The sequence below is a fragment of the Coregonus clupeaformis genome, chromosome 13 (assembly GCF_020615455.1).
Source record: "Coregonus clupeaformis isolate EN_2021a chromosome 13, ASM2061545v1, whole genome shotgun sequence".
Taxonomy (NCBI): Eukaryota; Metazoa; Chordata; class Actinopteri; order Salmoniformes; family Salmonidae; genus Coregonus; species Coregonus clupeaformis.
In genome coordinates, this window is record NC_059204.1 from 13,357,851 (window position 1) to 13,372,212 (window position 14,362).

Below are 14,362 nucleotides of genomic sequence, written 5' to 3' on the forward strand. Positions count from 1 at the left end.
CAGTTCCATTTGTTACTTGCCAAGTTCACTTGAACATTTCAGAATTTAAAAATAAATGTCAAACTCTGGCATTTTATTTTGAGGAACATAACAAATAAAAAATAGTTAGAGGGTTTACCTAATATAATTATCTCACAACATTCACATAATATAATTATCTCACATTTACCTACAACACTGATGACTTGACAAAGTATCATCATGATGTAACGTTAGGCCTAAGAATAAGCGGTGTTTTAAATACAGTAACGTTAGGCCTACTCATGATCTAACGCTAACATTTTTCTGATTTCTCATCTAAATCGATGTTTTATAGGTAACGTTACTGATGTTTGTGACTTCTGAATGTAATGCAAATTGTTAGATGATTGCAAGTGCCTATGTCACTTAGTAATAGTATAGGGCGATTCCATGCCAGCGGGGTAACTTTATCTCAGATTCTTGTTCTGGCAATTCTCACATAGAAACTTCATTTACATTTACGTAATTTAGCAAAACTTCATTGAAGGAAGCATATTTGAAATGATTTTTGCGTTTGTATCACAAACCATTTTTGAGAAAATCATGAATGACCATTTTAGGCCCTTTTTAGACATATAGTACATGCCTCCTGTAAGACCCTATGATCTGTAAGCCGTACATGATACAGACAACATATTTGTGTCATCGTTATACTCCGTATAGTGTGCACTGTGCTCTAACATATGGATTATGTCTAGATTCTGAAATACACATTTTCACATTAATTTCTTCAACATTCAAACTATTCATATGACTATCTCAACTACCCTTTTTGATTTAGCTTGTTTTTAGACATATTGTTTGAAACAATATACTCTTCAAACGCATACAATTTCTAGAGTGGGCTCTCTGGTACTTATAATGGTATGACCCATTTTATACATAGAAATTGACATTATAGGTCATCATCCAATCACAGCCCTCCTTTAGAATTGCACATTCAGCAAATCACCAGCAGGGGGAGTTCCCTTAGAATCCATTTACCATTCACTGTGTTGGTGGTGCTCATAAAATTGATCAGAACTTTAGATTTAGCAGAGAGCGTATATATTGTTCAAAACAATACGTCTTAAAATAAACAAAATCAAAAAGGGTAGTTTGAGATATTCATACGACTTTTTTAAATGTTGAATAAATTAATGTGACTGTGTATTTCAGAATCTAGAGTAGACATACTCCATATGTTAGAGTACACTATAAGGAGTATGATGACCAAGATGTTGTCTGCATCATGTACTGTTCACGGATCATAAGGACTTACAGGAGGCATGCATAAGTCAAAAAATTGCCAAAAATTGCCACTTTATTCATGATTTTATGAAGTGGTTTGTAATACACATTTTAAAAGCATGTCAAACGTCCTGTCTCCCATTTGAAGTTCCTATGTGAGCATTGCCAGAACAATCTGAGATGCCAAAAACATTTTACGCTCCAGCTGCCGTGGAATCGCCCCATGATAGCTAGCTGATTATTATCATGTCAAGTCAGTCTTGCATTCATTGTTCAGAGTTTGGGGTCAAGTAAAGAGTTGAAACTAATATTCATTGGTCTTTTTTGTGCAGGTTGGGTTGATGCTGTGTGGGATTTTGAATTCACTGAAACTGAACCACTGGATGCTGCCATTGTCATAAAAAATGGATCCAAGGATTTCAAAATGTTGTACAGGCACCTGCTACCCTATATGATGGACACTGAGGTGTCCACTGTAGGAACTGATGGCACATCACAAGTAAGAACTGTTTTAGTAAAAGAGTTTAGCTTGCAAATTGCATTGTCTTTTCTGTTTAGCTGTCCCTAACGTCAAGTACTTGTAGCATACTCCTTTAAAGCTGTAATTGTAATGTTGAAACTGCCAGGTCCATTTGGGATATTACAACAACAAAGAAGTTACTGCAAACAGTGGGGTGTACATCTACATTATAATAAAAAATGGTGCAGTGGAGGCCACGATTTAGCAGCGCGGTGCGCCACTGCTAAATGCGTATAGGGGAAACACTGAATGATTATGATAATTTACAGATGGGTTTGAATTGAAAGTTGGGAACTTTTCGGTTACAGAGAAGCAATCCATAGAATGTACTCTGATTCATCATCCCCCTGATTCCGTGATTGTATTTTTAGAGTGTCTGGACAGTGTTCGGTGACAATGGGGTCTCTGTCAAGTCACTTGTGGCGGTGCTGTCGTACTTTGTCCTGGGAGGGAAGTCCAAAACAGCCAGCGTTGAGCAAAGGATAAGCGCTCTTCAGGCATCCTCCCTCTACGTACTGCTACTGGGAATCCCAGGTATGTTCTGTACTAAGTAAAATTCAGAACCATGTTTGATTAGGACCTAATGTGGACAGGTGAAAATAATTTCCTGTGTGCTGAAGGTTACTCTGTGAATGTGTGTTTACTCCGGTCTGTCTATTGGTCTTGCCTTTCTGTTTGTCTTCCACAGGTAGTGTGGTCAACAAAGTGTTCCACCAAATCCTCTTCGACACTTGCTTGAACACCGTGAGCAACTGTTGGCCCCAGAGCTTGGTCAAGAAGCGCAAGAAAGACTCCCTGAAGAGTTCTCAGGCTGACGGGAAACGGTCCAAACCTCACAGGAAAGACAAGGACAATGACGAGGTTTGTCACAGATACACTGGAAATACTCCATTGCCTTTATGTCCAGGCATTTCTCTGTTTTCATACTTGGGGCTGTCTTATCTTACACAATCTTGTATAATGACACTGATCAAATCTCAAAGATCTTTCAATTTTGCCAAGGTTACTCATCTTGTTAATTCTAAAGTGTCTTTGTCTCTCACTCAACAGATGGAAGTAGATGAGGTGGAGGATGAGGAACAGGAGGAGGAGGTCCATTTGTCTCCCCAGGACCTCCTGAAGATCAGAGAGGGAGTCGTCCTCCTGGTGAAAAGCCTCCTCCGGCTCCTCCTAAAATTTCCCTTGAAGGACGAGCCACAGAGTGCAGACAACTGTGTACAGGTACTGCTGGATAGTGCTGGTATCTATAGGCTAGGTGGTTTTGACCTCGCTGTCTATTGAAATGTTGAGCAGTGACACCATTCAAAACTGAATCTTCTTTGTCAACTTTAGATGTTCGCCAAGCTGACTAACTTTGAGCCTGTTATTGGAGAATTGACCTTTGGTGCTGGACAGTAAGTACACAGACATACACACAATCTATTATTCTTTGTGAACTTGAATATTTTCAACATGATTTTTCATTTATTTATTTACTCTGTTTATTTGTAAAAAACGTTATTGATCTGTGTCCAGGGATATCGATGACATGAGGACAATGCCTGAGTTGGCCTATTACGGATTGTGGTTACTCTGCTCCTCCAATCATGGGGATGAGAAAGTGGTATTGAGGAAAATACATCTACAACACAACTTTCTTGGTCAAAACATTGCTATCTGTCTGCTATCTGCATTGGTACAGACTTACTACCGTAATGAGTTTAAGCTCTGGTTCTTTGTTGTTGAATAGTAAAGTTGAATTGACTTGTCTCCCCAGTCTCTGCGCCGGGTGTTCCACAGAGTCCTCTATGTGATCCTCATGATGAGCAAAGGGGAAAGTGGCAAGCCCTCCCTCATGATGCCCACCCAAGCTGTCCTCGCTGCCCGGGTCCAGGCCATCGGCTTTGTCAGGTAAGGAATGGCAGTTTACGACATGAATCAATAAACACAGGTGGTATTCATTTGGTCCTGGTGGGTGAGGGCTGTGTGGTATGTGAATTGGAGTGGGTCCAGGGTGTCTGGGATGATGGTGTTGATTTGACCTATGACCTGCCTTTCAAAGCATTTCATGGCTTTAGATTTGAGCGCTACCGGGCGATAGTCATTTTCCTTGGTGTTCTTGGGCACGGGGACTATGGTGGTCTGCTTGAAACAAGTTGGTATTACAGACCGGGTCAGGGATAATGTCATTGAAGACACTTGCCAGCTGGTCAGTGCATGCTCTGAGTACTCATCCTGAATTCCATCTGGCCCGCAGCCTTGCGAATGTTAACCTGTTTAAAGGTCTTATTCACATCGGTTAATAAGGCTGATGGAACAGATCTCACAGTTTTCCGGAACAGCTGGTGCTATCATTCATGGTTCAGTGTTACTTGCCTTGACGCGAGCATAGAAGGAATTTAGCTCGTCTGGTAGGCTCGCGTTGCTGGCAGCTCACGGCTGGGTGGCTCGCGGCTGGGTTTCCCTTTGTAATCATTGATAGTTTGCATGCCCTGCCACATTCGTCAAGCGTCAGCCGGCGTAGTATGATTTGATGTTAGTCCTGTATTGATGCTTTGCCTGTTTGAAGGCTTGTCGTAGGTCTTAGCAGGATTTCTTAGAAGCGTCCGGATTAGTGTCCTTGAAAGCGTCAGCTAGCTTTTGGCTCAGTGCGGATATTGCCTGTAATCCATGGCTTTTGATTGCGGTATATACATACGTACTTACGGTCACTGTGGGGATGACATCGTCAATGCACATATTAATGAAGCCGGTGACTGATGTGGTAAACTCCTCAATGTTATTGGATGAATCCCGAAACATATTCCAGTCTTTGCTAGCGGAACAGTCCTGTAGCTTAGCACCGCTTCATCGGACCATTTCCGTATTGAACGTGTCACTGGTACATCCTATTTGACTTTTTGCTTGTAAGTTTGAAGTAGGAGGATAGAGTTATGGTCTGATTTGCCAAAGGAATGGCGGGGGAGGGCCTTGTATGCATTTCTTTGTGTGGAGTGAAAGTGATCTAGAGGTTTGTCACCTCTAGTTGCACATATGACATGCTGGTAACAAGGTAAAACGGATGTCAGTTTCCCTGCATTAAAATCCCTGGCCACGAGAAACGCTGCCTCTGAATGTGCATTTTTCTTGTTTGCTTATGGTGAAGGCAATATGGTGGTCGGATGTAACTCACTGGTGGTCGGATATCACCTGGGAGTATTTGGTTGTACCTGTTCCGTTCTTCACATCAGTACAGACAAAGAATTATGTGGATCGGAAGCTACTTTCATTTGGGATGCACCGATAATGTTTAAAACATAAACATGCACTCCTGAGCTCTGTTGGAGCGTAGGGGTTGATGCGGTAGGGCAGGGGTTCCTAAACCTTTTCACTCAGGCCCCCCTTCCAGCAATGGAACATTCCGCTCCGCCTCCGTGCATGCGCCCAATGTCTATTTCTATCGGCACAAGCACTGTTCACACCCCTTGCACATTTTGCAGGTTTAAAGCCCATTTCCTGTAATTCTATACATGTCTAATGTGTATTCATGTGATATTTGAGTGACTCAAACATTGCAACAAAATCTATGGGCTAACCAACCTAGCTAAAAAACTTCAGCTGACATGGGCTAGTTGATCTAGACCAGGGGTGTCAAACGTACGGCCCGCGGGCCGGATCAGGCCCGCAAACGGGTTTAATCCGGCCCGCGAGATGATTAAAAATAAATAAATAAATAAAAAGTAAAAAAAATTTAAGTATAAAAATGCGCTGCAATTTTTCTATAAAATAAACCGCTGTTCCAAATGCGTCCACTGGATGGCGCAATAGCAATTGTGTTAAGCAAGCAAACTGTTTATACTGGGGCAGAGCAAGTAGGTCAAGCACGTGCAGCCAATGAGCTACTTTGTTTTGCCCGCGATATTTATTACGACTTTTAACATTATGTGCTTTGGCACCCTCATTGCCCCAATATGTCTCTGTCAAAAAAGAGAAAAGTGGACGCAGAGTGTTCCAAGAAAAATGGTCATCCTATTTAATCACGGAATTGAATGGGAAAGCTGTATGTTTGGTGTGTTCAGAGCATGTTGCAGTGCTGAAAGAATATAACCTTCGTCGCCACTGTGAGTCTTCATGCCGACAAATATGACAACTTTCAAGGACAGCGGAGATGAGAGAAGGTGAATGAACTGTTGGCGGGTCTGAAGAAACAGCAGTCTGTGTTTACTCACAGCCGAGACATCAGTGACGCTGCAGTGAAAGCTAGCTACCTCATTGCTAATGAAATCGCAGTGGCTTCAAAACCATTTAGTGAGGGTGAATTTGTAAAAACATGCATGATGAAGGCAGCGGAGATTGTGTGCCCTGAAAAGCGGCAGGCTTTTGCAAATATCAGCCTGACAAGAAACACAGTTGCAGACAGGATTTCCGATCTTTCAGTGGATTTGGACAGCCAGTTGAAGCAAAAAGTAAAGTCATTTATTGCGTTTTCGGTTGCAATTGATGAAAGCACGGACATTACAGATGTTGCACAACTGGCCATTTTTTCATCCGCGGAGTTGATGACACATTGACCGTCACCGAGGAGTTGGTGCTGATGACAGATACAACGACAGCAGCTGATATTTTTACCGCACTTGTCGGCGCGCTGGACAGGGTCGGAGTGGACTGGTCCTGCGCTGTCAGCCTGGCTACAGATGGTGCGCCCTCAATGATCGGGAAAAAAGCAGGCGTTGTGACAAAGTTCAGAGAGAAAGTGCAATCTGCAAATGGAGGACGTGATTTTTTGACTTTTCACTGTATTTTGCACCAGGAGGCTTTGTGTTGCAAGTCATTAAAGATGGATAACGTCATGAAGGTGGTCATCCAAACTGTTAATTTCATCCGATCCAGAAGCCTGAATCACCGTCAGTTTGACAGCCTTCTCAGAGAGAAAGACCACATCTATGGCCTGCCATACCACACTGAGGTAAGATGGTTAAGCCGAGGTGCTGTGCTGAGGCGTTTCTTTGATTTACGAGAAGAAATTGAACAGTTCATGGAAGAAAAGGGCAAACCAGTGTTAGAATTTCATTCCGCAGAATGGATGCCGGACCTTGCATTTATGGTGGATGTTACAGAGCACCTGAATAACTTGAACAAACAGCTGCAAGGGCGCAACAAAGTTGTCACGCAGTATTATGACAGCATACGTTCTTTCAAGTTGAAGCTGTCATTGTGGGAGACGCAACTTGCCGGTGGTGATGCAGCTCACTTCCCCTGTCTGAAAAATGTGTGCGCGACCCAACATGTGGCAGACATGAAGCGGTTCAAAGATAAAATAACTGGACTGTTACGGGAGTTTGAGCAACGCTTTCAGATTTATGTTTTTATGTTGATGTGCTATTGTTTTTAATAGATTTTATTTTATTTGTATATTTAACCTATTCTTGACTCTGTGGTTCTTGCACTTGTTTGGGGAACAGGATTTCATTATTTTTATCTACATTTCTGCCTGAGAAATGACACCCTGATATAGTTCTGTGATCTGTGATATACTTCTGTGAATCACTGAGGCATTGTGTGTTTGTGTGTTCTTTGTCCTCAGAACTTTCAAATAACTTGAGGTGTTTTATGATTAATAGTGATGTTGTGCTTTTGGACACTGTCCTCAGGCTCCAGCTTTATGTTTATATGTTTTTATGTTGATGTGCTATTGTTTTTAATTTATTTTATTTTATTTGTATATTTAACCTATTCTTGACTCTGTGGTTCTTGCACTTGTTTGGGGAACAGGATTTCATTATTTTTATCTACATTTCTGCCTGAGAAATGACACCCTGATATAGTTCTGTGATCTGTGAAACAGTTCTGTTAATCACTGAGGCATTGTGTGTTTGTGTGTTCTTTTTCTTTAGAATTTTCAAATAAACTTGACGTGTTTTATGATTAATAGTGATGTTGTGCTTGTACTATTTTGGACACACTGTCCTCAGGCTCCAGCTTTATGTTGTATGTTGATCGTATTAAAACAAAGAAAACAATCTGAAGTTGTTGTTTTTAAGTTATATATACCATGATTTTTCCGGTCCGGCCCACTTGGGAATAGATTTTCCTCCATGTGGCCCCTGAGCTAAAATGAGTTTGACACCCCTGATCTAGACATTTATGACAAGTTATAAATGGCTCTCTAAGGTATGCAATGACTGACATGACGAGGAAAACTTATGATGCACTACCTAATTTTGAAATTGCGACTTGTACTTTCTACTATTACAACTTTCAAGAATAAGTTGAAAGCCGGACTGAGTTCCTTCACATTTTTTTTTCTCCAAATGTATTAAATTGTTTTTTGGGGGGGATCCTCGTGCCCTGCCTGGCGCGCCCCACAGTTTTGGAACGACTGCGATAGGGGATCAGTTTGTTTTCCCCTCTACCTGTATGTATGTAGAATCTTTAACCCCCCCCCCCCAAAAAAAACATAATAAAATAATAACATGCACTCCTGTATGGACTTATAGAACCCTTGAAGTTTTTTGTTTGCAGTTTGAAATGCATATCGCTAGGTGCTGTAACGGATCTCACCCTATGTGTCTCATCATAGTCACGTTGTTGATGAACTGAAAGAGCCAGCACTGCCATTCCTACGGATCCTCCTGCAGCACATATGCTTCCGGGTAAAACTACATTAACTTGAAAATGAAATCCATACAATTGAGTCAATTCAGAACTAATCCAAGCTCTCAAAGAGAATTTACTCATAAAGACATTGGATCACATTAGATAATAGCTTTGTCCTGGCATGGATTTTCCAGATGGTGGACAAGACAGACTACCGTACGCATGGGGCCCAGGCCGTGGCCAAGCTGCTGACCAAAATGCCCTGTGCAGACTACATGTCATTTATCAAGTGGTTGTTTGATTACTCCAGACAATCAAAGGTAAGCTCTGTCACGTATGACTTAGTTGGGCTTTGAGCTGTTGGCTTTGAACTGCACCTGAACTTGGTCTAATCTTTCTGCTGTCTTCCCCCAGGTGGCGTACCGGATGTTTGCTCTGGACGTGGCCATGGCTCTGCTGGAACAGCCAGAGAGGGAAGCAAATGAAAATGTGGACCCAGAACTAGTCTCCTTCCTGCCCCACAGGTTCCTGGTCCACAACATGGTGTTTGGCCGTCGCTCAGACGCTTCGCCCACAGTCCGAGGCCACGCCCTCACCTGCCTGTCCCAGTGCCTGGAGCTGCCCTCCATGAACGCCACACGCAGCGTCAAAGAGCTCTTCTCCACCAGTGAGAGTCACACACACATTCACTCTCACACAAACAAACACGTATGCATGTATGTGCACATGCACAAATCACCGAATACTAGTTGCATACTAAACTGTAGTTTGTCATTTCTATCAATTTTAGCATCTGCGCAGACTGTCTTGGAGGTTGACGGATCTGATGGTAATCTCTACAACAGCTTTAAATCCAGTAATACAGTTGGATATTTTTGTTGATGTATTCTTTCTTTCATTGTACAAACTCAATGTGCCCTGCTCCTTTCCTTTTTTAGGCACTTTAAATTCACAGACCACCCAAAAAACTTTCAAGACTTTACCTTTCAAGACTATTGAGATCACAAACAATGACAATGCAAGTTTTGAGTGTAAGTCTATCTTTTTATTTTTTTAAGGCTTTTTAGTTATTTAGTCAAACCATTGTTAGGTAGGACATGATTTCAGTATTTGATGGTAATGTGATGCTTGTGTTTTCTTTAGCAAAGGACACAATGGCTTTACTGAAGCGCCGTGTGAGTGACCCAAAGACCAATGTGAGGAAGTGTGCACTGCAGGTACGTACTTCAATGTCTTTGTTTAATGTGTGTACTGTACAGTGTGTCAATAGTTGACTTGACATGGCTTAAAAAAAGTTGTAGGCTCCTCTTGCGTGCTTGTATGCCATTAACCATCTTGAGTCAATTTCTGCGGCCCTGGGAAGTGGAATTAGCATAATAAAAAAATCCCCATTTAAGAAATCTCTGTTAGCAATATCTGGCTTTTTGCATGGGCTGCGTCTCAATTCACTGCATCCGCCGAAATCAGTGAAAGGTGGCAGAGCTACAGTGGTGTTTCAGACCATGAGACGTCCCAAAAATCGGTCTTCTCAAGAAAACATCTGTAGCGTCCGAAGGGTTTGGCCTATACACTTTTATGACCCCTTTATGGAAAGGTGAGACTCTTGAACACGTGCTCTAGGACGCTCACAAGACTCGCCTGAAGGTAGCCTGGTACCAGTTTTAAAACATGAATGAAAGTATATATGGAAGTAGTTTAGTGCCTACAAAAATGGGGTTAAATATGTCTGTCTATGTTTCCTGATCTTTCTTTTCTCAGATATAGGACAGACACTTCAAAACAAACTTCCCCTAAGATTTCTTTGGGGACAGTTTTTCCATGTATGACTCTGTTATTCATTGCATTTATATGGGCTAATAGCAGTAAGGCCAAATTCAATGTTTAATCAAATAATAATAAAAAATACCTGAAGGGGTCCTAGCATTCAAAATCAAATATCTAAATGATTCTTGGTATGACCATAATACAATTCAAAATGTTAGCTTAGTAGAACCACCTCCCCCAAAGGGTTAAAACACAGATTGTGGAACGCACATTTCTTGCTTGTTACTCTTTGCACCTGCTGGGGCAATAGAAGGTGTGCAAATACGACCAACCCCCTCTTTTAAAAAATCTCACCAACCCTCACTGTGTCCAGGCGATGATGGGCCTGCTGAAGCACAACGTGATCATGCTCAGTGAGGAGAACCTGGCTGTGCTGTCGGAGCGCACCCGTGACCCCGCCCTGTCTGTCAAGAAGAAGGCCCTGCAGTGCCTCATGGACCTCCTCGCTGTGAGTAGCTAGCTCTGTCTGTCTGTCTGGGTGGCACTGCTCACTGCCTGGCCTTCCACTACCCTCTAGTCCATGGTACTGTTGGGGGTACTTGAGGACTGGAGTTGGGAAACACTGCCCTAGTCTAGTTGAGCTTCTGCCATATTGTTAATGAGCAGATCAACGCTTCCATCCTATTCATCTATGGCGCTTCCATGGTCCAGGAAACCGGCTCATAAGGTCTAGGAGCCTTGTAGATCCCTCTCTATCTCTGGCCAGTATAGCCAACTTCAGTCATTCACAATCACTCTCCTCTGTTCTTTTTTCTTTCCTCCATATTTTTCTCATGTCACCCGTGTCTGTGCCTACCCCTCCACTCAGGTCCACCCAGAGAACAGCCTGGTACAGAAGGCGTGGCTGCGGGGCGTGGTGCCGGCCGTGGTGGACGTAGAGAGCTCGGTCCAGGAGAAGGCCCTGGAGTGCCTAGAGCAGACCATCCTCAGCCAGGTGAAGAGCCACGGCTCCTACAGCTACAAGGACGCCCAGCAGACACTGACCTGGGACCTGCTGGGCCTGCTGTGTGACCTCTGCCAGGACCTCGGGTAGGTGCACTTTCATGCTGCTTTCGGGGACTTCATGTTAATTAAAGTGCACCTCCCCACAGCCAATATTATATTAAATATGTATTAATCATACATCTAACATTCAAACAAAAATTTGACCTGAACAATTAACTTCCATAGTGTATCTAAGTTTATTTTATTAAACCTTTGCATTCCTCATCCTCTACAGCCGGTACTTCAGCAGGGCCTTCACAGTGTGGTCCAAGCAGAACAAGTTCACCGCAGCCTTCATCAACGACCTCATCTCTCACACGGAGGCGGAGCACGCGGCCGGGGCGTGGCTACTGCTCTCTAAAGTTGCCAGCTCTTGCCCCCGACTCGACTACGGAAAGATCTTGGACGCCTGGGACGACCTGGTCAGGTCAGTGTGGATCAGGCTATTGAGAAATATATCTTACAGTATTTATGATCTTTTTGTAAATAAATGTATCCGACCCTCTCTCTGGCCATGTCTTAATACTAAGACAATGCATCCTTTCTTCCTCCCTTCCTTGAAGTATTTCCTGACCTTAGACAACGTGATGGGTGAAAAGAGGTTTCACAACATGGCTTTCACCAATCCAGTCACTATACAGACTGTTCATTATGTCAAGAAAGGGAGGCTGTGTATTTTCAAACAGCCCCTCTCCTGTGTTTGTCATGTTTTATTTTCTAGGTCAAAGAATGTCACAGTGACAACATCCTGCCACATCCTGTGCGTGATCGGGGACATCGGCGAGCATCTGAACGAAGACACCAAGAGCAGGATTGTCGGTGGGTGTCTAAGTTGCTTTGAATGGGATGACACAGGAGGAGCTGTCAAGATGGCTCCTTCCAGGACATAAAATGAACACCTGCCAAATGCGGCTAGATTTAGCTATTGGCGGGTAAGAATGTGTATTTCACCAGCCACATTGGCGGATGGTCAATTTGCAGGGCTCTACAGTGCGAGCATTACATTCGCGAATAAAAAATATTAAAAAGTAAAGTATGAGCACATGTGAGTTGCAGTTTTTCTGCCATTTTGTTTCATATCTGCTAATCGTACAAATAAATATGCATCCTATATCCTACCTCATGCAGCAATACTGCCTGGCAGAGGAGCTGTGCGTACTGAGTGAAGTGCTGATATATTTAGTTTTGGAGGTGCTGCGCACAAGCATAAAAGTTGGTCTAATTTACTCAAGTTTACAAATTGAGACTTTTTCCAAGTGTCTCTTGGCTATTTAAATTGTTTTGTTCACAAGCTCGGTTGTTTTTCAATGTTATTTTGAGTCTGCTGCTTCAGCTGATAGCGAAGAGACGCCCTAGTCAGATCTCAAATCTAACACATGACAACTGGAGTGGCCAAGTTACCATGGTAACATCCTGCCCTTAAAGGGGCAGCTGAATATTTTGTCTCATCTGATATTTTTGTTAAAAGACTCGGGTCACAAAAAAATAATATAAAATTGCATTATACCACATTAATTCTTACTAATACAATTCTTGTTTTAGAAACATTACAAAGTATGGTTGTCTGTTTTTTGATGTAATTATGTCAAAAATATTTTAGCTGGTAAAGAAATCTGAGTGGCTGGTGTCTGTGTGTGTGTGTATATATATATATATATATATATATATATATACACACACACACACACAGTGGGGGAAAAAAGTATTTAGTCAGCCACCAATTGTGAAAGTTCTCCCACTTAAAAAGATGAGAGGCCTGTAATTTTCATCATAGGTACACGTCAACTATGACAGACAAATTGAGGGGGAAAAAATCCAGAAAATCACATTGTAGGATTTTTTATGATTTTATTTGCAAATTATGGTGGAAAATAAGTATTTGGTCACCTACAAACAAGCAAGATTTCTGGCTCTCACAGACCTGTAACTTCTTCTTTGAGGCTCCTCTGTCCTCCACTCGTTACCTGTATTAATGGCACCTGTTTGAACTTGTTATCAGTATAAAAGACACCTGTCCACAACCTCAGAGTCACACTCCAAACTCCACTATGGCCAAGACCAAAGAGCTGTCAAAGGACACCAGAAACAAAATTGTAGACCTGCACCAGGCTGGGAAGACTGAATCTGCAATAGGTAAGCAGCTTGGTTTGAAGAAATCAACTGTGGGAGCAATTATTAGGAAATGGAAGACATACAAGACCACTGATAATCTCCCTCGATCTGGGGCTCCACGCAAGATCTCACCCGTGGGGTCAAAATGATGACAAGAACGGTGAGCAAAACTCCCAGAACTACACGGGGGGACCTAGTGAATGACCTGCAGAGAGCTGGGACCAAAGTAACAAAGCCTAACATCAGGAACACACTACGCCGCCAGGGACTCAAATCCTGCAGTGCCAGACGTGTCCCCCTGCTTAAGCCAGTACATGTCCAGGCCCGTCTGAAGTTTGCTAGAGTGCATTTGGATGATCCAGAAGAGGATTGGGAGAATGTCATATGGTCAGATGAAACCAAAATAGAACTTTTTGGTAAAAACTCAACTCGTCGTGTTTGGAGGACAAAGAATGCTGAGTTGCATCCAAAGAACACCATACCTACTGTGAAGCATGGGGGTGGAAACATCATGCTTTGGGGCTGTTTTTCTGCAAAGGGACCAGGACGACTGATCCGTGTAAAGGAAAGAATGAATGGGGCCATGTATCGTGAGATTTTGAGTGAAAACCTCCTTCCATCAGCAAGGGCATTGAAGATGAAACGTGGCTGGGTCTTTCAGCATGACAATGATCCCAAACACACCGCCCGGGCAACGAAGGAGTGGCTTCGTAAGAAGCATTTCAAGGTCCTGGAGTGGCCTAGCCAGTCTCCAGATCTCAACCCCATAGAAAATCTTTGGAGGGAGTTGAAAGTCCGTGTTGCCCAGCGACAGCCCCAAAACATCACTGCTCTAGAGGAGATCTGCATGGAGGAATGGGCCAAAATACCAGCAACAGTGTGTGAAAACCTTGTGAAGACTTACAGTAAACGTTTGACCTGTGTCATTGCCAACAAAGGGTATATAACAAAGTATTGAGAAACTTTTGTTATTGACCAAATACTTATTTTCCACCATAATTTGCAAATAAATTCATAAAAAATCCTACAATGTGATTTTCTGGATTTTTTTCTCTCCATTTTGTCTGTCATAGTTGACGTGTACCTATGATGAAAATTACAGGCATCTCTCATCTT

The 14,362-nt window shown here is 42.6% G+C and overlaps 1 protein-coding gene across 1 annotated transcript in view; it reads left to right on the plus strand.

The window, feature by feature from the left end:
* Positions 1-14,362, plus strand: part of ncapd3 (non-SMC condensin II complex, subunit D3) — a 42,966-nt gene that overhangs the window by 424 nt on the left and 28,180 nt on the right. Inside the window, exons 2-18 of the mRNA XM_041893810.2 lie at positions 1,584-1,750; positions 2,143-2,305; positions 2,460-2,632; positions 2,822-2,992; positions 3,104-3,165; positions 3,287-3,374; positions 3,528-3,661; positions 8,310-8,382; positions 8,521-8,646; positions 8,741-8,993; positions 9,117-9,155; positions 9,265-9,357; positions 9,470-9,543; positions 10,464-10,598; positions 10,959-11,179; positions 11,370-11,561; positions 11,856-11,953. Of these exons, the coding sequence (XP_041749744.2) occupies positions 1,584-1,750; positions 2,143-2,305; positions 2,460-2,632; positions 2,822-2,992; positions 3,104-3,165; positions 3,287-3,374; positions 3,528-3,661; positions 8,310-8,382; positions 8,521-8,646; positions 8,741-8,993; positions 9,117-9,155; positions 9,265-9,357; positions 9,470-9,543; positions 10,464-10,598; positions 10,959-11,179; positions 11,370-11,561; positions 11,856-11,953 (2,262 nt within the window). The remainder of the gene's footprint in view (positions 1-1,583; positions 1,751-2,142; positions 2,306-2,459; positions 2,633-2,821; positions 2,993-3,103; positions 3,166-3,286; positions 3,375-3,527; positions 3,662-8,309; positions 8,383-8,520; positions 8,647-8,740; positions 8,994-9,116; positions 9,156-9,264; positions 9,358-9,469; positions 9,544-10,463; positions 10,599-10,958; positions 11,180-11,369; positions 11,562-11,855; positions 11,954-14,362) is intronic.